At 56.8% G+C, this 16,888-nt stretch overlaps 1 protein-coding gene across 1 annotated transcript; it reads left to right on the top strand.

Moving 5' to 3' along the window:
* Nucleotides 1-6,294: 6,294 nt before the first annotated feature.
* LOC129604634 (piggyBac transposable element-derived protein 4-like) lies at nt 6,295-15,236 on the top strand. The gene is made up of 3 exons (XM_055511941.1): nt 6,295-7,784; nt 7,963-8,450; nt 14,964-15,236. Exons 1-3 carry the CDS (start codon nt 6,824-6,826, stop codon nt 15,234-15,236), a joined length of 1,722 nt encoding a protein of 573 aa, XP_055367916.1. The 5' UTR covers nt 6,295-6,823.
* Nucleotides 15,237-16,888: the final 1,652 nt, after the last annotated feature.

The raw sequence follows: 16,888 nt of genomic DNA, 5'->3' as shown, positions 1-16,888 counted from the left end.
AGTACAGTCCAGCCGAGCCCTGTCCAGTCTCCAGTACAGTCCAGCCGCGAGCTGTCCAGTCTCCAGTACAGTCCAGCCGCGAGCTGTCCAGTCTCCAGTACAGTCCAGTCGCGAGCTGTCCAGTCTCCAGTACAGTCCAGTCGCGAGCTGTCCAGTCTCCAGTACAGTCCAGTCACGTTCCTGTCCAGGTTCCAGTTCAGTCCAGTCACGTTCCTGTCCAGGTTCCAGTTCAGTCCAGTCACGCTCCTGTCCAGGTTCCAGTTCAGTCCAGTCACGCGCAGGTCGTGTCCCAACCAGAGGGCACCACCTGTCGTACAGGTGCTATGCACACCCGATCAGGCCCGACGTCTGCTCCGTCGAGCTTGGCAGCGGCAAGTAGCCATGCCAGCTCCAGAGTAGATGCCGTTCCAGTTCCTGTCGGCCATGTTGCGGCCGTTCCTGTCGGCCATGTTGCGGCCGTTCTAGTCCCTGTTCCTGTCCCTGTCGGCCAAGTAGATGCCGTTCCTGTCGGCCATGTTGCGGCCGTTCCAGCTCCTGCCCCTGTCGGCCATGTTGAGGTCGTTCCTGTCCCTGTCGGCCATGTTGAGGTCGTTCCTGTCCCTGTCGGCCATGTTGAGGTCGTTCCAGTTCCTGTCCCTGTCGGCCAAGTTGAGGGCGTTCCCGTAGGCCAAGTTGAGGGCGTTCCCGTAGGCCAAGTTGAGGGCGTTCCCGTAGGCCAAGTTGAGGGCGTTCCCGTAGGCCAAGGTGAGGGCGTTCCCGTAGGCCAAGGTGAGGGCGTTCCCGTAGGCCAAGGTGAGGGCGTTCCTGTCGGCCAAGTAGATGCCGTTCCCGTCGGCCAAGTAGATGCCGTTCCCGTCGGCCAAGTAGATGCCGTTCCCGTCGGCCAAGTAGATGCCGTTCCTGTCCCTGTCAGTCTTGGGGTGGCAGTCCCCGCGCACCTCCAGGAGGAGGTCGCGCCAGCTGCAGTCCCCGCGCACCTCCAGGAGGGGGTTGCGCCCGTCGCGGTCCCCGCGCACCTCCAGGAGGGGGTCGCGCCCGTCGCAGTCCCGGCGGACCTCCAGGAGGGGGTCGCGCCCGTCGCAGTCCCGGCGGACCTCCAGGAGGGGGTCGCGCCCGTCGCAGTCCCGGCGGACCTCCAGGAGGGGGTCGCGCCCGTCGCAGTCCCGGCGGACCTCCAGGAGGGGGTCGCGCCCGTCGCAGCTCCCGCTGCACCGGCATCGGTCCCTGGCGGCCCGGCTCCGGCCGCACCTGCATCGGTTCCTGGCGGCCCGGCTCCGGCCGCACCTGCATCGGTTCCTGGCGGCCCGGCTCCGGCCGCACCTGCATCGGTTCCTGGCGGCCCGGCTCCGGCCGCACCTGCATCGGTTCCTGGCGGCCCGGCTCCGGCCGCACCTGCATCGGTTCCTCGTCGCGGTGGTCCAAGGAGGACGCCGCTGGTTCCTGCCTCGTTCTGGTCTCGGCTGCCGGACTGGTGGCCTCGCCCTCGGCTTCTCCTGGTGATTGGATGGCGCTGCCTCCTCCGGCGCCGTCCGCCTCGACTCCGCCACCGCCACGGCCGTTCGCCTGGGGTACGTCCCCTCCTGCCGCGACGATGGCGCGGTCTCTGCCGTCGTCGTCCGCCGCGATACTGGGACCCCCGGAGCATCTCCGTCGGGGAGGGGGCTGGGCTCAGCTCTGCTCTCCCGGACCTCGCCAGCCGTCGTGGTGGACTCTCCTGCCACCACCCTCGTGAGGGACCCCTGGACTCTCGTTTTGACCCTCCTCCAGTCCTCCCTCCGCCCACCCTGCTTGTTTGCCTTGCGGGAGGGGGATTCGGTCCCTCCTCCTGTTTCCTCCCTCCACCCGCCCTGGGCGGGGGGGGGGGGGGGGGGGGGGGCTCGTTGGCGCCGTGGAAGACGCCATAGGGGGGTGGGTACTGTCATGATTCATGTTACCTGTCACATCCGGTTTTATTTTGTTAGACTTCCTGTTACTCTCCGGTTCTCAGTATTCACACCTGTACGTAATCAGCAATCACGCTTCAGTATTTAACCTCCAGCTCTCACAGACACTAGCCGCCAGATTGTTAGTTCATGTACTCTTTCCTGCATTCTATAGTTAGCCATTCGTGTTTTGACCGTGACCGTCTCGACCATTGATTCTTGCCTGAACCCTGTTTATCCTGCTACCTGTGAAAGACCTGTGCCTGATAATCTGACCGTGAGTTAGTGCCTGATCCTTGTCTGTACTGTTGCCAAGTCTGCTCGTGTGCCGAACCCTGCCCGGACCTTGACGCTGAGATTGCCTGCTCCATTGTGTATTGTCTACTGGAACGAACTGTGTATGACCTGGACCGTCTGACTCTGTATCACCGAATAAACCTGCACTTAATCACATCTGTGTTTCTGCGCCGTGCATGTGGGTCCGACACCTGCCCAAGCCTGACACGCAGGGCATATCGTAGCCAAAGCCGACATGGCCTTCCACGGCCTCCTTCAGCATCAACTCGGGGAACGCCACGTAGCCCCTTCTGTAACGCTCCTTGCCTATCATTGCTTTCCGGACGCTTTCTCTGCCAGAGAACTTTTTCGCCAGGAAGTCGCACTCCTCCACTCCGGCAACGTGCACGTGATACACATGCTCTCTCAGCATGTTGTCACCCGCTACGAAACGGGAAAGCCTGACGCCGCACGCATCACACACGTGAGTGTCTACGGTGTCCAGCTCATACGACATGCCCTCGCGGCTGCCCAGCTCCCTGAACAGGTTGTCCGCAGTGCGAGGGCCGACCACGCTCCTCTCGCTCGGCCTTTTCGTGTACAGCAGAGGCTTGCGCCCGTAGTCGTCGTCCAGCTGGGTGTCGGTCAGGTACGCCGTGAATCTCTCGCAAACTTCTTTGCATCTGTCGCGGTGTCGTCTCCCCGCGCCGGCACAGATGACGCATCGCTTTACGTTTAGCAGGTAACATTTGCCACCGCTGGCAAATAAGAGGGCGTCCGGAAACGCCACCATGCCGTGGGCGAACCTGAGTTCGCCCAGGTCCAAGGCCAATTGATCCGGTGGCAGGTGGCGGTGTCTGTAATGAGCCTTGACGCGAGCACACCGTCCGTTGCTGGCCAGGATGTGTTTGTCCAACAAGTCCCTCAAGGCACCCTCAGAGGCCAGAGCATTCCCACACAAACAGTCGCACTCCAGACCTCCGCCTAGGCCTCCTTCCGGGTCTGGGAATCCGCTATGATCCAACGGGCACGGGGTTCCCTCTTCTTCTACGCGAAGGCGCAGACAGTCTGTGGTCCGCTCGAGCCGCGGCTCGAACACCGCGCAGCCGTCGGTTTGCAGGTCACCTTCTTCTTGAGAGGCCATAGCGTTGGAACCTTTCGACGAGACTGTGGATAAACGCTCGTTCCAAGCTCGTCAGGTGAAGTGGTACTGCGACGTATTCTCTCTGCGACTTTTAAGGTTTGCCGCACCCCCCCCCCGCAAACAGGCACCCAACCCAAAATCTGAACCGGCGAGGCATCCTCCAACCGGCTCATCGTCATCTCACCGCCAGACAACTCCTCCTGAACCGTCCTCCACTTTGTCCGACGTGAAAAAGTCCTCCGACCGGGGCAATTTATTCCCACCAGGAGGATCCTCCAACTCGGAAAAATCCTGGGAAACCTGGGAAATCGAGGGAAAACTTGTGTAAAAATTGGAAATGAGGCGGCGACTGGTCAATGGGTTCCGCCGCAGCGCTCCTCACATTGAGACTGGTGGAATAGCGTTGACACAATAGCGCAGGCCTCAGTGCCCGCAGCAGCCACGCTCCCCATACATGTAAAATAAAAAAGAAAAACACACACACACACACACACACACACATTATTTGAATATTATCATATTATGAGGGAGAAAATAAAGACCAAATAAGCAAAACTTTTGATTAAATACTAAATATTTATTAAATATAAAACAGTAATCAAAGAAAGGGGTACACAATGCATTCATATGCACTCATATTCATATTCATATTAAAACCTCAGAGAGACCGAAATCATCTCACCACCAGAGAACTCGGGAACCGTTCTCCACTTTATCCAACGTGAAAAATCCTCCAACGTGGCAGGTTATCCCACCGGAGGGATTCCTCCAACGCGGTGAAGAGTCCTCCAACTTGGAAACTCGGTGTTTGTGTGTGTGTGTGTGTGTGTGCTTTCACCTGCAAATTATTTCACCACCACCCTCACGTCCTCCCTAGGTCCAACACGACCCCATGCTCCGCGCGCACACACACACACACACACACACACACACACACACAGACACACACACAGATTGATTATTATATTATATATATAAAATATTATATATTGAGGGAGAAAATAAAGACCAAATAAGCAAAACTTTTGATTAAATGCTAAATATTTATTGAATATAAAACAGTAATCAAAGAAAGGGGTACACAATGCATTCATATGCACTCATATTCATATTCATATTAGAATTCACATCACACGTATTCCAAATAATCCAAAGGTGTCCGGACACCTTAATCGGCACACGTAACGACAGAGGCTGGCGGGGCGGGGAGAAGCTCGATACAGCCGGCGATGTGAGCCAAGAGTTCAGAGACAGACTTGAACGGGTCTCTCACAGTGCCATCCACGAGCACGTATTGGAAACCGCGCGGGGTCGAACAAAACAAAACGCTCCGAGTACACTCGTCGGTAGCGATGTCAAACAGGTATCCCGCGTCGTAGCCGCCCATATAACAAAAGACTATCCCCGCGTTCGGCTTCACCTCGGGCAGCTTTTCCGGATAGGCGTACAGCCCCCACCAGGTGTCGCCCAGTGTCGTTATCGCGCCGCGCACCTCACTCAGCAACCTCGTGGCAGACAGATCCTCAAAGCGCACTCCGTCTTCCTGGGGGGGACTCAGAAGCCTGGCGCGGTCCTCGGTGATAACTTCGCCGATCAGCCTCACGGGGTCCAACGCCGTCCCGTAAGGGTCGGACCAATATGGGGCGGTGGCGTCCATGACCGTGTCGTCGCGAGCCACCGGCTCGAAGAGGATCTTGTAGACTCCATTGTAAACCACCAGAGAGAAAAATTTCAGACCCCTCACGGTCTTGATTGCACCCCAAAGAACAACGCCGTCCCCCGACTCTTTCCGGGGACTTGGGATGCAGTCGGCCAGCAAAACTATTCCCTCGCACGGTGTAACGCGCGCGCGACACAGATGCACCAGCCCCTTGCCGGGCGAGGCCCAGATCTTCCCCGTTAGGACCTCCATTTCCTCCCAGGTGGCGTTCAGGAGCGCCCAATTTCCCACGGGTCTGCGTTGCGAGACGTGAGGATGCGCGTCTCGCCAGACAGCGAACTTGTCATTGTCTCTGGCTTTTCCAGTGCCTTTAGAGAAGGTCTCTAAGATCTGAGCGACGGCGACGAGCTCCGGTCCGTTAGAGAAGTTAGAGGTCTCTGCGTCCATGTCGGTGAGCTCTGTTCAGTTTAGAGGGACGGGAAGAGTAGCCATCCTCTTCTGTCTTCTGTGGGGTTTATATGACGCCGACCGTGGGAAGGTGGCAGGTCTGACCGGGGGTCCGATCCCCGACCCTAACCTTGTTTTTGTTTTGTTTTGTTTTTTTTTTTTCGTATTCTCTGGCACCACATCTCCATCGCTGCCAGAGGCATCAAACCAAAATCATCTCACCACGAAAGAACTCGGAGCCGTTCTCCACTTTATCCAACGTGAAAAATCCTCCAAGCTCCTCCAAGTTTATCCCACCTGAAGGATTCCTCCAACGTGGTGGGAAAAAAATCATCTAACCTGGGTTCGTCCAACGTGAAAAATCCTCCAACGCGGCAGTTTATCCCACCAAAAGGATTCCTCCAACGTGGTGGAGATTCCTCCAACTTGGAAACAAGACCCCACACGCACGCACCCACACGCACACACACACACACACACACACACACACACACACACACACACACACACACACACACACACACACACACACACACACACACACACTTTCTCCACTTCGTCCAACGTGAAAAATCCTCCAACACGGCAGTTTATCCCACCAGAAGGATTCCTTCAGCGTGGTGGGAAAAAATCATCTAACCTGGGGGGAGAGTCGGGACCTGTCACCGGTTCGTCCAACTTGAAAAATCCTCCAACCTGGCAGTTTATCCCACCAGAAGGATTCCTCCAGCGTGGTGGGAAAAAATCATCTAACCTGGGTTTGTCCAACGTGAAAAATCCTCCACGCGGCAGTTTATCCCACCAGAAGGATTCCTACAGCGTGGTGGGAAAAAATCATCTAACCTGGGGGGAGAGTCGGGACCTGTCACCGGTTCGTCCAACTTGAAAAATCCTTCAACCTGGCAGTTTATCCCACCAGAAGGATGCCTCCAACGTGGTGGAGATTCCTCCAACTTGGAAACAAGACCCCACACGCACGCACGCACACACACACACACACACACACACACACACACACACACACACACACACACACACACACACACACTTTCTCCACTTTATCCAACGTGAAAAATCCTCCAACGCGGCAGTTTATCCCACCAGAAGGATTCCTCCAACGTGGTGGAGATTCCTCCAACTTGGAAACTTGTGTTTGTGTGTGCTTTCACCTGCAAATTATTTCACCACCCTCACGTAGCTTGGACTAAAAACAAACAAAAAAAGAGAAAACCGGTCTTACTTATGAGTTGGTGTTAGGGAGACGCTTGCGTGCCCGCGTTTCCTGCATGCTTGCGTGCCTGACCCCCTGCTCATTGGCCTGCCTGCCTGCCTGCCAGCCTGCCAGCTTGTCTGCCAGCTTTGCGCTCTCTCTTCATGGCCGCTGCTCGTTTCACCGCCGCACAGGTTCTAGAGCAGATTTTTTTAAGCCAATCTAATGACGACTCTGAACCAGAAGAGGAATCTGAGGAAGACGTGTCAAGTGAAGAAGAGAAAGAAAAAGGAGAAGCAGAAGAAGCAGATACAGCAGGACCAGAAACAGATGAAGGACAAAAAGACAGCGAGGGATGTGATCTAAGGCTGGACACTTCAGATGAAGAAGTTGATGATGAAGAATATAATGATGATGATGATGAAGAAGTTGATGATGAAGAATATAATGATGATGATGATGATGAAGATGATGATGAAATAATAGAAAATGTGCAAAGACTGGAGCAAATAGAACTCGAGGATGAGGATGAAGAAGAAGAAAAAGAAGAAGAAGAAGAAGATAAAACTTTTATCTCTAAAGACGGGAAAATAAAATGGTCCTCCGCTGCGTTTCGCAACGGCGAGGAAGCGAGGAACGTCCCTCTTAGTCCTCTTTCTGCCCAGGGACCCACAGAGTACGCGGCGGCTCAGGCGGTCGACTTTGAATCGACCTTCCGCATGTTTGTGACCCCGGCGGTGGAAAGGATCGTCCTGGAGAACACCAACCTGGAGGGCTCTCGAAAGCTCGGGAGCGCCTGGAAGGGCATGGACGAGGTCGACCTGCGAGCCTACTTGGGCCTCCTGATTTTGTCCGGCGTCTACAGGTCCCGAGGGGAGGCCGTGGCCAGCCTGTGGGACGCCGAGAGCGGCAGGGCCATTTTTCGCGCCACGATGTCACTCAAGTTGTTTCACGCTTACTCGAAGCTGTTGCGTTTCGACGATCGCCAAACGAGACCCGCCAGGCGAGCGACGGACAAACTGGCAGCCGTGAGAGAGGTCTGGGACGCGTGGGTGGAGCGGCTGCCCAGCCTCTACGACCCGGGTCCTAACGTGACGGTGGACGAGCAACTGGTACCTTTCAGAGGTAAAGCAAAAAAAAAACAAAAAAACATGCAGACACAGACACAGACATACAAACACAGACAGACACACACACACACACGCAGACATGCAGACACAGGCACAGACACACACACATACACACACAGGCACATAGACACAAAAAAATATATTTTTAAAAATCTCACCTTTATTTTTTGTAGGTCGTTGCTCTTTCAGACAGTACATGCCTAGCAAGCCAGCAAAATACGGCCTCAAGTTTTGGGTGGCGTGCGACGCCAAGTCCAGCTACGCTTGGAAGATGCAGCTTTACACAGGCAAGCCAGGAGGAGGAGGAGGAGGAGGAGGAGGAGGAGGAGAAAAGAGAGCTTCTGAAAAAAAGCAGGGCCAGCGGGTCATGCTGGACGTCACAGAAGGGCTCGCCGGGCCTCGCAACGTGACGTGCGACAACTTTTTCACTTCCTACGAACTGGGCCAGCGGCTCCTGCGCAGGGAGCTCACCATGCTCGGTACGGTTCGCAAGAACAAGCCGGAATTGCCGCCGGCGCTCCTCTCGGTCAAGGGCAGGAGCGCCTTCTCCTCCGCGTTTGCCTTCACTCCCAGCACCGTCCTGGTGTCCTACGTGCCCAAGAAAAACAAAAACGTGATCCTGATGAGCACGCTACACTCGGCCGCCACGGCCGCCGACGATGTCCTCCTCTGTCGACGCAGGACGGCGGGACAAAAAGCCCTTTGCCGTCCTAGACTACCAACGCCACCAAGGGAGGCGTAGACAACCTGGACAAGGTGATAGGAACCTACAGCTGCAGGAGAAAGACGGCGCGCTGGCCCGTGGCGGTTGTTTCACAAAGTCCTAGACGTGTCTTGCTACAACGCTTTCGTCGTGTGGCGGGAGGCCCAACCCGGACTGGATGCCCGGCAACCGCAGCAAGAGGAGGGTGTTTCTAGAGCAGCTGGGCAAGGCGCTCGTGACTCCTCTCATCCGCAGAAGGCGCCATCCGCCTCGAGGCGAAGCGTCCGCCTCGCTCGTGCGGACGCTTCAGAAGGGGGTTCGGTGGGTGCGGGTCCTCCTCCCGCTCCCTGTCCTGCTCTTCCGGACTCGGGGCAGCAGCAGCGGCAGGCAGAAGGAGCAGGAGCAGCAGGAGCAGGAGCAGCAGGAGACAGGAGCAGGAGCAGGAGCAGCCGCAGCAGCGCAGCAGCAAGCAGCAGCAGCAGCAGCAGCAGAAGCAAGAAGACAGGGCAGAGGCCTAGGCGGCCGGTCGGCGGCGGCAGGCTGGCAGGCGGCGGGCGGGGCGGCGGCGGCTCGGCGGTCGGCTGCGGCGGCGGCAGCAGCGCAGAGCAGCAGAGCGACCCCTATTGCGCCACAGAGAGATTTATAGGATTTTTGGCACTTCATTTAACCCTCACGCAGCCTTCGAGGGGGTCAGTCTGACCCCACGAGACAAACAATGAAACTTTGATTCTTTTTTACGTTTTTTGGCCCACAAGGCACCTACGCGTCGCAAGATCAGCTGCGGTCGGTCACCACATCCCTTCTTCTTCGTCACAGGCCCGTCCCTCGTCCTCCGGGGTCCGGCGCGACCCGAGCCCCCGGTACCTCCCCGTCCCTCGTCCTGCCGGGGTCCGGCGCGCCCCCAGCTCCCTGTACCTCCCCGTCAGGCGCGCTCCCCCGGGGTCCGGCGCACCCCGGCCCACGGAACCTCACGGGGGTCTGCGGGGTCAGGCGCGACCCAGCTCCCTGACCTCCCCGTCAGGCGTCCTCCTGGGGCCGGCGCGACCCGGCCCACGGAACCTCCCGTCGGGCGTCCTGCGGGGTCCGGCGCGACCCCAGCTCCCTGTACCTCCCCGTCAGGCTGTCCTCCCGGGTCCGGCGCGACCCCGGCCCACGGACCTCCCCGTCGGGCGTCCTCCCGGGGTCAGGCGCGACCCCGCCCCATGTACCTCCCGTCCCGCATCCTCCCGGGTCAGGCGCGACCCCAGCTCCCTGTACCTCCCCGTCAGGCGTCCTCCCGGGGTCCGGCGCGACCCCGGCCCACGAACCTTTTTCCCGTCGGGCGTCCTGCCGGGTCCGGCGACCCAGCTCTGTACCTCCCGTCGGGCGTCCTGCGGGTCCGGCGCGACCCCGGTCCCTGTACCCCCCGTCAGGCGTCCACCGGGTCCGGCGCGACCCGCCACGGAACCTCCCCGTCGGGCGTCCTCCGGGTCAGGCGCGACCCCAGCCCCATGTACCTCCCGTGCACATCCTCCGGGTCAGGCGCGACCCCAGCCCCAGTACCTCCCCGTCAGGCGTCCTCCCGGGGTCGGCGCGACCCCGGCCACGGAACCTCCCCGTGGGCGTCCTGCCGGGGTCAGGCGTCCTGCGGGGTCCGGCGCGGACCCCGGCTCCTTACCTCCCCGTAGGCGTCCTCCCGGGGTCAGTTGATTAGTTGGTTGAGGTTAGGGTGGTTGCGAGGAGCTCCCGCCCCTGCCGACTTGTCCACCGGTCTGCGGGGGAGTTGAGCCTGGTTGTAAACCTCCACCGGTGCGGTTCTCAGAGTAATGGCTGTCTACAAGAAGACGGTAAGAAAAGAGTTTCAGTGAAATAATACCTTCTGTTTTAAAATGTTTGTTAAAAGAAAACGAGAGAGAGCTTTGGCTTTTTGGTTTTTCCTTTTCTCGCTGCAGACCATCGCAGTCATTTATCAGAGGGAGGGCAGCCAAAGGCCTCAGTATCTTGAGGATCACAACACAAAAAGGCACAGTTTGACTGTTCCCTATGAGCCGCCCCCGGTATCACGCCTCTCACTTCTGACCTTTCCCTAACGTAGCAATTAATGTTATTCTTCTGTTGTGCCTCTCGTTCCGCTTTCACGGGTTGTCATCCCTGAAATTACCCGTGCACTAACGACTACTATCCTGCATGGTTTCAGCCGGGCTCAGAGATCACCACCAATCTGTTCAACTTCATGTGCAACAGCTCCTGCATGGGATGCATGAACCGCAGACCCTCCTCACCACATCCTGACCTTGAGACTTCAGAGTACGTATGGTTTCATCTTACCAGGATGGTGTGAGCTGAAAGTATTTGCTGGATAAAGAGTAGTGTTAATGGAAACCGAGGGTGGACGTGGTGTAACTTGATCTCCTGCTTTATGTATTTGCCTGTTTATGTTTATTTTGTTTCTAAATGTAACTTGAAGTTGAAGTTGTGCATCACTGTTATCCCACCTCAAAGATGCTTTTGCAGCCTTAGTAAATGTTTTATTACTGTCTTTTAGCGGACAACTTTTGGGCCAAAGATGCTTCGAGGTGCGTGTCTGCGCGTGTCCCGGCAGGGATCGTAAAACAGAGGAGGCAAATAGTGCCAAACTTCAGACAGGGGCCCAAACAAGTGAAGAAAAGAAGTATGTGTTGTTTATTAATGCTGGGTTGTCTTTGCACCTTGGCTGTCTTCTATCTTTACGGATCACGTTTTGCTTTTCTAGAAAGTGCCAGCAACAGATCCTGATATGTGCAAAAGGAAGTCTGGCTCAAGCACGACGAGGAGGAAGTACTATGTGCTGTAGTACACACACAAAGTACTTAAAAAAACTAGTGTTGTCACAGAATGCTGCTCTCAATTTAACTCTTTTTTTTTCTGCAGGTTAAAGGCCGTGAGCCTATAACATGTTAAAAAAGATAAATGATGCATTAGAACTGGCTGGCTGAAAAGAGGCGTAAGTATCTTTAAACTACAAGACACACACACACACACACAGAAACTGTGATCGGATGTCACTTTGATAAACATTAGCTGCTACGGAACAGCGGATGAGACTTCAGCATGCATAGCTGTAGTGTTAAAATACTTTTTCCTTAAACCAGACGTGTCCCATCTCTGTTCTGCATGGTCACTGGTTGTTTCCTCTCTCCACAGTAAAAACAAAACCAGGGCTTCTAAGGAACTGCTGCCGTCCAGTGGAAAGCGCGTCTTGCAAAAAGCAGAACGAAGCGACAGCGACTAGTTGCAATTCCCTTCTTTTAAAACGAACATCTACGATCATGACTATGAATCATTGTTTACCTCCTTTGATGTTTCTACATTAATTCCTGCCATCAGTCTGAGGGCCTACGTTGAGCAGTAACGTATTAACGATTCAGTGGGGCTTTACTATTTTTAACTACAAAGCCCTTTAAATAGTTTTTTTTTTTTTTTATCTCCTGCAGGTTATGTTCAGTGTTGCTTCCTGGCCAAACATCCCTCAGCAGGAGGCTGCACGATCATCGAGTTCAGATGAATGCGCGACCCCAGCCCCCTGACCTCCCCGTCCCGCATCCTCCCCGGGGTCAGGCGCACCCCAGCCCCCTGTACCTCCCCGTCAGGCGTCTTGCCGGGGCCGGCGCGACCCCATTTTTTTTGTTTTTTATTTTTCCTTCTCCTTTCCTCCCTTTACCTCCACCCGTGCCACAGGCCCACTGGATGAACATGATGATGATGACGAACATGATGACGAAGAACATGATGATGATGATGTGATGATGATGATGATGCAAGCAGACAGCTGCGTGCAAGGGCTGACCATTTTAAACAAAAAATAAAACAGACCAAACGGCAAAAACATTTGATTAAATGCCAAAAGTTTATTTAATAATATAAAACAGTTATGAAATAAAGGAGTACAAGGCGCATTCCGTACAGTATTAATTTAATCGGTACGCGTAAAGCAACAGAGGCAGGGCGTAGAAAGAAATTGAATACGGCCTTTTTTTTTTTTTTTTTTTTAATCTTATCAACGGGATTCTCGGCTCATCAAAACTTGACGCGACGCAACTTTCGCAGCAGCGCCAGCATCAGTATCCGCAGCGTTGGTTGTGGCTCTCGCTCCGCGCGAGCCGCACACGACGCAGTGTCATGATTCATGTTACCTGTCACATCCGGTTTTATTTTGTTAGACTTCCTGTTACTCTCGGTTCTCAGTATTCACACCTGTACGTAATCAGACCATCACGCTTCAGTATTAACACTCCAGCTCTCACAGACACTAGCCGCCAGATTGTTAGTTCATGTACTCTTTCCTGCATTCTATAGTTAGCCATTCGTGTTTTGACGTGACCGTCTCGACCATTGATTCTTGCCTGAACCCTGTTTATCCTGCTACCTGTGAAAGACCTGTGCCTGATAATCTGACCGTGAGTTAGTGCCTGATCTTGTCTGTAATGTTGCCAAGTCTGCTCGTGTGCCGAACCCTGCCGGACCTTGACGCTGAGATTGCCTGCTCCATTGTGTATTGTCTACTGGAACGAACTGTGTAGACCTGGACCGTCTGACTCTGTATCACCGAATAAACCTGCACTTAATCAATCTGTGTTTCTGCGCCGTGCATGTGGGTCCGACACCTGCCCAAGCCTGACAGAACAATTGGCCGACTTGGACCCAGCCAGCGCCAACCTGCACCCAGGTCGGTTACGAGTTTTGTTCCCGTTTTTCTTTTTCCTCTCCGTTTGTTTTTGGCTCCGTGCGCAAGTCACTCGCCGAGAATGGAGTTTTCCTGCGAGTCTGCCGGGGATATTCGCGGAGACCTAGATAGGTTCGCTAAGGCATACGACGGAAGCACACAGCTTGAGGACCGTCTCCGCCACGTAAAGCGGGCATCGAACTGCTGACGGCTGAGTTCTGGAGGCGCGGTTCCAGGATTCCGGGCCCCGCGGTCTCGGTCATGGGGGGACCGAGCAGCCTCCCTCTCCGACAGAGGAGTCCCTTGATTCTCCGACTGACTGTGTCCCTTGATAGCAGGCATCTCGACAGCGTCGCCGACGGGTCCACCTCCTTGCTCTCCTCCAGTTGCGTTCTCTTCGCCCACCTCATGAACACCGCCGATTCGGCAGCAGACCAGGGCACGAGAGAACAACTGTTCGAGGAAGCAGCCGCTCTCGTCCTGAGGGAACACGTCCTGAGTGAGGTCTGCAAACTCCCAGGTCTGCAACCAGCAGTCGCGCCTCATCCCACGTCTCAGTCAGGTCAGTCAAGACACGCTCAGTCTCCAGCCCTAGTTCAGCCATGCCCTGTTCAGACACCAGTTCGCAGTTACAGTCTCCAGTCCAGTCGAGCCCAGTTCAGTCTCCAGTCCAGTCGAGCCCAGTTCAGTCTCACAGTCCAGTCGAGCCCAGTCAGTTCCAGTCCAGTCGAGCCCAGTTCAGTCTCCAGTCCAGCCGAGACCAGTTCAGTCCCAGTCCAGCCGAGCCCAGTTCAGTCTCCAGTCAGCCGAGCCCAGTCAGTTCTCGCGCCTGCCAGTTCCAGTCCAGCGAGCCTGTCCAGTCTCAGTCCAGCGAGCCCTGTCAGTCTCCGTACAGTCCAGCCGAGCCCTGTCCAGCCCAGTACAGTCAGCCGAGCCTGTCAGTCTCCAGTACAGTCCAGCCGCGAGCTGTCAAGTCTCCAGTACAGTCCAGCAGCGAGCTGTCCAGTCTCCAGTTACAGTCCAGTCGCGAGCTGTCAGTCTCAGTACAGTCCAGTCGGAGTGTCCAGTTCCAGTACAGTCCAGTCACGTTCGTCCAGGTTAGTTCAGTCCAGTCACGTTCCGTCCAGGTTCCAGTTCAGTCCAGTACGCTCCTTCCAGGTTCCAGTTCAGTCCAGTCACGCGCAGGTCGTGTCCCAACCAGAGGCACCACCTGTCGTACAGGTGCTATGCAACCCGATCAGGCCGACGTCGCTCCGTCGAGCTTGGCAGCGGCAAGTAGCCATGCAGCTCCAGAGGTAGATTGCCGTTCCAGTTACTGTCGGCATGTTGCGGCCGTTCCTGTCGGCCATGTTGCGGCCGTTCTAGTCCCTGTTCCTGTCCCTGTCGGCCAAGTAGATGCAGTTCCTGGCGGCATGTTGCGGCCGTTCCAGCTCCTGCCCCTGTCGGCCATGTTGAGGTCGTTCCTGTCCCGTCGGCATGTTGAGGTCGTCCTGTCCTGTCGGCCATGTTGAGGTCGTTCCAGTTCCTGTCCTGTCAGGCCAAGTTGAGGGCGTTCCCGTAGGCCAAGTTGAGGGCGTTTCCCGTAGGCCAAGTTAGGGCGTTCCCGTAGGCAAGTGAGGGCGTTCCCGTAGGCCAAGGAGCGTCCGTAGGCCGGTGAGGGCGTTCCCGTAGGCCAAGGTGAGGGCGTTCCTGTCGGCCAAGTAGATGCCGTCCGTGGCCAGTAGTGCCGTCCCGGCGGCCAAGTAGATGCCGTTCCCGTCGGCCAAGTAGATGCGTTCTGTCCCTGTCAGTCTTGGGTGGCAGTCCCCCGCCTCCAGAAGTCGCGCCAATCCGACGATAGAGGGCGCGTCGCGTCCGCTCAGAGGTCCCTCGCAGTCCGCGACCTCCAGGAGGGGGTCGCGCCGTCGCAGTCCGCGCTCAGGAGGGGTCGCCCCGTGCAGTCCCGGCGGACTCCGAGGCCCGTGCAGGCCGCGGAACCTCCAGAGGCGCCATCCACTCCCGGCACGGATGGTCCGGCGCCGGCGCAGCAACTGCATCGGTCATGCGGCCCGGCGCGCACCTGATCGGTTCTGGCACCGATCCGCGGCAGCGGGCATGGAGGGCCCGCTCGGCGCACGCAGAGGTCAGGGGGGCCCCTCTCGCTCTAGGCCACCCGAGGGTAGGGGGGGGGGGGTACGCATGTAGAATCCTCCTATCACCTCCACACCCCCCAGGACCCCCACACACCCCCTACCACCTCCCTCCCCCCCCTACCCACCCGCCCTTCACACCCCTGGCGGCCCGGCTCCGCCGCACCTGCATCGGTCTCCTCGTCGCGGTGGTCCAAGGAGGACGCGCTGGTTCTGCCTCGTTCTGGTCTCGGTGCGGACTGGTGGCCTCGCCCTCGGTTTCCTGGTGATTGGATGGCGCTGCCTCTCCGGCGCCGGCAGCCGACATCCGCACCGCACGCCGTTCGCCTGGGGTACGTCCCTCCTGCGCGACGATGGCGCGGTCTCTTGCCGCGCGTCCGCCGCGATAGGGACCCCCGGAGCATCTCCGTCGGGGGGGGGCTGGGCTCAGCTTGCTCTCCCGGACCTCGCCAGCCGTCGTGGTGGACTCTCCTGCCACCACCCTCGTGAGGGGACCCCGACTCTCGTTTTGACCCCCTCCAGTCCTCCCTCCGCCCACCCTGTTGTTGCCTTGCGGGGAGGGGATTCGGTCCTCCTCCTGTTTCTCCCTCCACCCGCCTGGGCGGGGGGGGGGGGGGGGGGGGCGCTCGTTGGCGCGTGGAAAGACGCCATAGGGGGGGGGTATCTGTCATGATTCATGGTACATGTCACATCCGGTTTTATTTGTTAGACTTCCTGGTACTCTCCGGTTCTCAGTATTCACACCTGTACGTAATCAGCAATCACGCTTCAGTATTTAACCTCCAGCTCTCACAGACACTAGCCGCCAGATTGTTAGTTCATGTACTCTTTCCTGCATTCTATAGTTAGCCATTCGTGTTTTGACCGTGACCGTCTCGACCATTGATTCTTGCCTGAACCCTGTTTATCTGCTAACTGTGAAAGACCGTGCCTGATAATCTGACCGTGAGTTAGTGCTGATCCTTGTCTGTACTGTTGCCCAGTCTGCTCGGTGCCGAACCTGCCCGGACCTTGACGCTGAGATTGCCTGCTCCATTGTGTATTGTCTTGGAACGAACTGGTATGACCTGGACCGTCTGACTCTGTATCACCGAATAAACCTGCACTTAATCACATCTGTGTTTCTGCGCCGTGCATGTGGGTCCGACACCTGCCCAAGCCTGACACGAGGGCATATCGTAGCCAAAGCCGACATGGCCTTCACGGCCTCCTTCAGCATCAACTCGGGGAAACGCCACGTAGCCCCTTCTGTAACGCTCCTTGCCTATCATTGCTTCCGGACGCTTTCTTGCCAGAGAACTTTTTCGCCAGGAAGTCGCACTCCTCCACTCGGCAACGTGCACGTGATACACATGCTCTCTCAGCCTGTTGTCACCCGCTACGAAACGGGAAAGCCTGACGCCGCACGCAATCACACACGTGAGTGTCTACGGTGTCCAGCTCATACGACATGCCCTCGCGGCTGCCCAGCTCCCTAAACAGGTGTCCGCAGTGCGAGGGCCGACCACCGCTCCTCTCGCTCGGCCTTTTGTGTACAGCAGAGGCTTGCGCCCGTAGTCGTCGTCAGCTGGGTGTCGGTCAGAGTA

The sequence above is a fragment of the Betta splendens genome, chromosome 9 (assembly GCF_900634795.4).
Source record: "Betta splendens chromosome 9, fBetSpl5.4, whole genome shotgun sequence".
NCBI lineage: Eukaryota > Metazoa > Chordata > Actinopteri > Anabantiformes > Osphronemidae > Betta > Betta splendens.
The sequence above is the reverse complement of the archived record's forward strand: the minus strand, read 5'-3'. Positions and strand labels throughout refer to the sequence as shown.

Coding starts and splice junctions, on each gene's coding strand:
- LOC129604634 (XM_055511941.1), top strand. CDS start 6,824: ATGGCCGCTGCTCGTTTCACCGCCGCACAGGTTCTAGAGCAGATTTTT. Junction 7,785..7,962: donor GCAACTGGTACCTTTCAGAG/GTAAAGCAAAAA, acceptor TATTTTTTGTAG/GTCGTTGCTCTTTCAGACAG. Junction 8,451..14,963: donor CCGCCACGGCCGCCGACGAT/GTCCTCCTCTGT, acceptor TGTCCCTGTCAG/TCTTGGGTGGCAGTCCCCCG.